Source organism: Lycium barbarum, chromosome 2 (genome assembly GCF_019175385.1).
Source record: "Lycium barbarum isolate Lr01 chromosome 2, ASM1917538v2, whole genome shotgun sequence".
Taxonomy (NCBI): domain Eukaryota; kingdom Viridiplantae; phylum Streptophyta; class Magnoliopsida; order Solanales; family Solanaceae; genus Lycium; species Lycium barbarum.
This window is the reverse complement of record NC_083338.1, coordinates 124,803,695-124,811,303: the sequence shown is the minus strand read 5'-3', so window position 1 is coordinate 124,811,303 and position 7,609 is coordinate 124,803,695. Positions and strand designations below refer to the sequence as shown.

Sequence of the window (7,609 nt, the reverse complement as noted above, 5' to 3'; positions counted from 1 at the left end):
AAACCATCAACTGGAGGCCTTCTTTATTTTGCACAGCACATGACAATACGCTATTAGGAAAATCATTTTTGTCCGGGGTGGTGGTGGAAGGACCAACTCATTTACTACAAAAAAAAATATATATATATATATTTTGATCAAGTTGGTGTCACATTGTCAAATTCAGTAATTTGAATTCTCAGGATGCAACATGTTATTTGAAGAACATGAACATGCACCAACCATATCTGGGTTTTATTGCAATAAGCCTCAGATCCAGCTGCTCCAAAGCAATTCCAAAATGTATCATAATCCGAATCAGTAAAATGTACAATCAATTATCATACTTCAACTTCAACATCTCAAGTATCTAATAAAGCACAAAAGCTCATGCTGGAAGTACATACACAGCTTCTTTTTCTTAAAAAACAAATAGCACATACACAGTAGAGCTCGATTAAGGAGTAACTCTTCTTCCATACAGAAATGCATACCTAGTCTCAGATCAAATTATTTTACCTTCATAAACTTTTTTTGCAAATAGAACAACTGATAACAATACCAGAAAAGCTCCTTTTCTTGAGAGCATAAACTCGGTCCAGGTCAAAGGCCTTGTAATCTGAGTTAACACTTTCTGGAATTGTTCATTTAACGCCTCAAGTGAGCTAGTGTTATCAATCACAATATCTGCCTTTGACCTCTTAAGATCCAGAGACATCTGTGCATTTATCCTGCTTTTGGCATCCTCCTCCATTGATCCATCTCTCGTCATGAGCCGCTGCAGCTGTGTCTCAGGATCAACCCAAACAACAACAATGGGTTTAGTAAACTTATCCATCTTGGCCTCAAACAAAAGAGGAACATCAAGAACAATTATGGAGCAACCCTTCATCCACAGCTTCAAAACTTCCATTAAAATCCCACGTGAGATAAATGGTGCTAGCAACCTACACAGACACAATTCCGAGTTCAAAACCTTACATGGGAACAAAAATCTTTAATGTGATACTGCTCAACTCTAGGCAATCTGAAAAAAACTTGGCCAAAATGTAATTTAGAGTAAAGCAATAAATAAGTTAGTAGCCTCCCACATCCGGCTCCTTATCTTATATCTTAAGAAGCCAAGATCTTTTTGAGTGTCAACTTCAGCAGAATAGAAAACTAATGCTATATTGCCATTGGATTGACCCCGAAGGCTACAATGTACTCAATAAAATACTGAAAATGGCATACCAATCTCCAGAAGCAGCAGTAGTTTGCCAATGTTAAATCAATAATTTTAAGTGGCCAATATATTGATCATTAGAAGGTAAGCCTTGGAGTAACTAGTAAAGTTGCTGCCATGTGACCAGGAGGTCAGGGATTCAAGCCATGGAAACAGCCTCTTGCAGAAACGCAAGGTAAGGCTATGTACAATAGACCCTTGTGGTCCGGCCCTTCCCTGAACTGCATATCGGGAGCTTAGTGCACCGAGCTGCGCCCCTTTAATGTATTGATCATTACTGCTGTAAGACAACGATATAGCCGCATTTAAACTTCAAGCATAACATCCCACAAAATTGACAAATTTCTATATTTGCTGTTGGAATTGTACTTTCAATCAATCATCAAATAAGCCTCAGTCCCATAATAATTTGAGGTTGGCTACATGCTCGGTATCCGTTCCGCTCTATTCAGGCTACCTCATTCCACCACTCAATAACCTGTCTTTCTTTAAGCTTAACTAGAGTTTTATAAAATTGGAGCTTCTCTAAATCCTCATGTCTCTTTAAACTAACATTCAAATCTCTATCTAAATAGAAAAGACTACGGTAAACACAAAACTTAATGTAAATGAACCAAAAACATTAAGTCCTAGTCCTAAAAAGTAATATTGCCTATAAAACTGGAGCTTCTCTAAATCTCACATGTCTATCTAAACTGACATAAAAAGTTCTATCTAAAAAGAAAAGACTACGGTAAACACAAGACTTAGTATAAATGTAACAAGAACAACTATGCCTTAATCCTTCATTTTTCAAAGAGCTACTAGACTGCCACTCCCAAGGAGATGGTTAGCTTTTACTGATCAAAGTAAGCAAATATCATGGGTAATAGCTGATTTAAACATTTTCTCTTAATGTTTTGAAATATAACAGTTACATAGCTCTAGTTATTTGTGGTTTCTATGTCTCTGAGTTCTTCCCTAATGTCACTCCAATAATTTTTTTTTTTTTTTTTTTGAAACTAAAAAAAATCTATGTCACTCCAATACTATTGTTGATGAGGATTCTCAAGTTCCGGGCGCGGAAGCAAGATGTCTCATTTGTGTGGAAAGAGAAACTAAGTTCGCGAGGAAGCTCCAAAATAACCACAGCTAAAGCAAACTAGAATCAGCTATGCGATGAAGTTTTCTAGATACACAAGTTTTCTTCAAGTTTTGATTGTTTAAAGGAGCTATCCTAAATCCTTTGTTTTAGTGTTACACCGCGAAAATAAGAAAAATAAGAGGGAAGTCTAGTTTCTGTTTCTTTGGATTGGACAATAAGTATCCAATTGAAATAGTAAATTCAGGACTAATCATATGCCGGCCTATTTTACTTTTATCATCCCATTCGGAGTAAAAGTTGAACATATAAATTAAATAGCAATAAACCAGAGTGGCTCAGTTGGTTGAGCATGGAGCTTCCATAAATGGAGGTCTCAGGTTAGAAACTCCCTGCTTACATCAGCCAGGAGATTTGCCTTCTGGGTCGAGCTTATCGCACGGGGCTTGCCTAGCACAGGTTATCTCTTCTGTGTGGTTTGCGGGCTATTACACAGGAGCGGGGTTTACCTGTGCGCACCCGAAGGGTAGCGGTTGCGGGTTCCCTTGTCATCACAAAAAAAAAAAAAAAAAAAAAAAAAAAAAAAAAAAGTAGAAATTTACTCAGCAACTATTTCATATTTTCATAACAAACTTTTACCTATTAAGAAGCTGACGTTTTCCCGGATCAGAGAATACAATTTGACCTAGCTTTGCGCGATCAACTTCTCCATTTTCCAGTAAGATGTCCTCACCAAATGCAGCCACAACCTTTTTCCAACCACCAGTTCCTTTCTTCAAAACATCCTGCATAATTTTTATTTTTTCCAAAAATAAAGAGCTTATCCAACAATTTACAAAATTTAGGGCACTGGAGATATGATAACTCACAAGCACAACATTTTAAGACTCTTTACATTTGATAATAAACTATAGACCTAGTAATAGAATGGGAAAAGCAAGAGGAAAAAGTAGTTACCCGAGCTACAATGTCAGCATCGACAACGGGAATACCATGATCCTTGAAAAGGTTGGAGACGGTGCTCTTCCCCGAAGCAATTCCTCCGGTCAGTCCAACTATCCTCATTCTAATTTCCAGAACAAACAAGTAACGAGGAACAACGCCAGCTGCTCCAATTCAGTCTCTTCCTCCACCACACTCACGACTTCTTGATCCGAGGAAATCTTCAATGTCAATTTGAACCTGAACAATAAGTTGGAGGTTCATTACCAACAAAAAAATAAAACACATTGCACCCTAAATTTATCAAGTAGTATAAAATTACAAATCCATTTAGTGAGGGTAGTAACATTTTCAAGATAAAAGGGACAAATATGAACATGAAATTTAAATTGGTGAAGAGCACCAAAACATAAAGAGAAAACTCAATCATCCAATAAAGATTGATTTCCATCCATCCACCAACCCATAGATTCTTAGAGATATATTATTGAGTACGCCCTCCATTCAGTCCCAATTTATGTCAAAGTGTTTGACTGGATACCAAGTTTAAGAAATAAAAGAATGATTTTGAAGCTTGTGGGTAAAAGTAGGCACTTTAAAGTTAAATGTGTCGGGGATCACTTCCCCGTAAAATCACATTTATAATAAAACATTAGATGGTTTCAACAACTGGAAAAATTGAAGCTAAGAAATTGAGATACATTTTGTACATCCACCATCTGCTGATAAATTAGATTAGAAGAAACAAATTTAATTGAGCAAAAGAAAAATAAATAGTAGGAAAAAACAGTTAATTGAAAAGGGATTTTACCCAAGGTTTTTTGTTCCCCTAATATGCCGAATATGCAGACCTTGATGCAATGGCTATATTACGGGAGCTGAGTTCAGCTTTCGAATGCTTGTACCTGGGGCAATTGGTGTAGTACACAACTGAACTGTTGGAGAGTTGATCTGCCCAAGGAGGACACAAAGTTTCATTATGTATATTCAGGCCCTTAAGTTTAGTAGGCGTTTGGCCATCAATTTTGAAACCATGTCAAACCAGCGTTTGGCCATCAATTTTTAGTCGTGGTTTGAAACCATGGTTTGGGTTTGAAACCATGGTTTCAACTTTTTAAATATAAAATTTAACTCATAAGTTAATATTTTGTAAAAAAAAAAAACTCATAAGTTGGTAAACTATGATTAATTGATGTTGTATTTTTTAGAAAAGTCTTCTAGTAGTGTATTAATTTTGTTATAAACTATGATTTGCTCATTTGGTAAGATTGTATAAGAATTGAGAATGTTTTGATAGTTTTCACAATTTGTAGGGTTTTGATGTCTATAAGAGAAAATACAACTTAAAATATTCAAATTGTATGTCCAAACATGATTTGAAACGGGGCCTTAGTTCTTTGTTTGTCCCCAATTCATATTGTAATTGCTTCTTTCAGACCCATTAGCTACCTAGAGTTCCTCAATATATCCTTCCTCTGTTTCATAATAAGCGTCCATTTAATCTTTTTATTTTGGTTCTTACGTAATAAAAAAATTGATTTTAATTTTTCAAATTTGCTTTCGTTAAGTATTAAGTGATCAGATTTTAATGTGTTAAGTTAATAGGAATATGTAAATTTTAATTAAGGATAGTTTAATTAAAATACTTTTTTTTTTCTAAAAGTTAGTAGTATTTTCTTAAGGAGCGTGCTAAAAGCTCCGTGTACACTTATTTTGAATGGGAGGGAGTATCCTATTAATGTAGAGTTATCAATAAAAATATTCCTTAGCTGTCTTTAGGGCTTGTTTGGAAACCCACCCAGGTAATTGGAATTGGATATAATTGGGTGTAACTACACAATTTGGTTTGTTCGTTTGATCAAGTAATTACACGGTTAGATAAAGATTGATTTCCATCCATCCACCAACCCATAAATTCTTAGAGATACACTCTCTCTGGTCCACTTTACTTGTCGTCCTTATTAAAAATAGATGGTCCAAAATAGTTTCATTTTAGAAAACCAAGATATAAAGAACTAATAGTTTCCATTTTTACCTTAACTCAATAAATGTGGATAGAGATTAATGTGGTGAAAAAAAGAGCAGTATTAAATTGAGATCAAAGCATAAATAAGGATAATTTAGACAAATTACCCTTTTAATTAATGTTTTTAAGGGGCGTGAAAAAAAAAAAAAAAAAAACAAGTAAAATGGATTAGAGTGGAGTATTATTGACTAGCACTTCCCAGTAAAATCACACAGAAGAGGTTATTATCATTTTAGATGGTTTCAACAACTTGGATCATTACTGTTTTACTGGAAAAAAATGATACTGAGAAATTGAGAAGACATTTTGTACATCAACCCTTTAATAATAAATTAGAAGTTCTGCAAGTTTCATTAATTACATTTAGACCTCTTAAGTTATTCTTAAATTATGCATTTTACCTCAAATTCTTATTGTAATAGCTTCTTTTAAGTTCATTAGCTAGCTACCGTTCTTTAGTATATATTCTATTAGGGGTGTGCAAAAATCGGTTTAACTGATAAACCGAACCAATAAAAATGCTATTGCTTTATTGATATCGGGCTATTGGGTTAACGGTTTATAAACAGTTTTGTAATTTTTTAATCGGGTTATCGGTTCGTTTCCGATTTTAAGGATTTAGTTAATGGTTAAACCGATAACCCAATAAGCTTATATTATAATTACCTGTTCATCCCTAATTATATATTAGTGGCTTTGATTTTTATTTTTTAAATATAAACCTATTTCTAAATTACTCACCGCAGGCACCTTATTCTCTCAAAGTCTTAATTCTCATACGAAATTAGGGCTTACCACAGGCACAATTATCCTCTCAAAGTCTCATTCTCATACGAAACTAGACCTTGCGATGCCTCTTTGTGTCTCCCCTCTCCTTCACTTCTAAAATGAAGAAATAGGGTTGGCCTTGTTTACGAACTGTGAACTTGCCTTGTTTTGTTTTTGAAAGATTGCTACAATGCATTTTATAATTTTTATCTTGTAATTTGCATAGATTTTATACATGAAGACTGTGTATATATGAACATATGAAAACAAGAGAAAGCAAAAACATATAACGAGCATTTTCTTATCATTTAAACCGAAAACCGAACTGTTAAAGACTAAAAACATATAAACTGAAAATTGATAATGAATATCTTATCGATTTGGTTTTGTTTTAGCATATTTACAGACTGAAAACCGATAAAGAGAAAACTCAATCATCCAATAAAGATTGATTTCCATCCATCCACCAACCCATAAATTCTTAGAGGTCCACTTTACTTGTCGTCCTTGTTAAAAACAGATGGTCCAAAATAGTTTATTTTAGAAAACCAAGATATAATGAACTAATAGTTTTCACTTTTACCCTAACTCAATAAATGTGAATAGAGATTGTGGTGAAAAAAAAGCAGTATCAAATTGAGATCAAAGCATAAATAAGGATAGGTTAGTCAAATTAACCTTTTAAGTAATTGAGCAAATGAAAACTAAAAATTGACAGAGAACAAAAAGATATAGTAGGAAAAAAACAAACAAATTGGTAGAAACTGAAAAAGAACATACACAGAAAGTTTTTTGTTAATCGGGAATCCTAATGTTAGACCCCGTATTTTATACGTCGAGTTATTCGCGAAGGAATCGACGTGAGATAGAAACCTTTAATTCTTAATTTCTAAATTAGAACTAATTGGTTATAAATTTTACTTAGTATAAAAATGTAACTGGAGATTAGGAACTACTTAATTGTGGTGTTAATTAAAAATTAGTGGCAACAATGAGCCAAGATGAACATAACGTGTAAATGCCCAAAATATGACTCAAAGTCATCTAAAATAAGGCTACTACTCATTTAAATATTGACAATTCATTATTTTATGAAGGCATGCATGTTGGAAGAATCATTGCACATTTAAATATTAACAATTCATCCTTGTATGATTGCAATTGACAAAGGTTCACATGGGAACCTTATGGAAGACTTACAAATATGCATTTAGATATTGATTCATCCACTACACTTTCATTATATTGTGGACAACTAAATTGAAAGAAAAAAATTTGGGAGGCTCGGCCAAGTAGCCGAAAATAGGGGGAGAAAAAGTGTGAGGCATGCATTTGAATAATGATTCATCCACTACACATGCAATTGAATTGTAAACAATTAAATGGAAAGGAGAAGAAAGGTGAGGCTTGGCCAAAGTAGCCGAAAGTAGTAGGAGAAAGAAAATAAATTTAAGTGCAAAGTTAATTGAGTGGCTCAATGTCATGAGTGGGTCATGTGTCCAACTTGTAGGCATCATAGTTTAATCAAATGGATGACTAAGAGAGCTCATTTTCTCATCTTTAACAAGATAGAAAACTTAGAGCCAAG

At 34.0% G+C, this 7,609-nt stretch overlaps 1 protein-coding gene across 2 annotated transcripts; it reads right to left on the bottom strand.

The window, feature by feature from the left end:
* Window positions 1-295: 295 nt before the first annotated feature.
* LOC132627070 (dephospho-CoA kinase) lies at window positions 296-4,193 on the bottom strand. Of its 2 annotated transcripts, XM_060342153.1 has the most exons (4): window positions 4,039-4,193; window positions 3,243-3,467; window positions 2,925-3,070; window positions 296-926 (listed from the first exon to the last, which is right to left on the bottom strand). In XM_060342153.1, exons 2-4 carry the CDS (start codon window positions 3,348-3,350, stop codon window positions 485-487), a joined length of 696 nt encoding a protein of 231 aa, XP_060198136.1. In that variant the 5' UTR covers window positions 3,351-3,467; window positions 4,039-4,193; the 3' UTR covers window positions 296-484. The 2 variants fall into 2 exon arrangements, with proteins under 2 accessions (XP_060198136.1, XP_060198137.1); XM_060342154.1 differs by lacking the exon at window positions 4,039-4,193 and having other exon boundaries at window positions 3,243-3,837.
* Window positions 4,194-7,609: the final 3,416 nt, after the last annotated feature.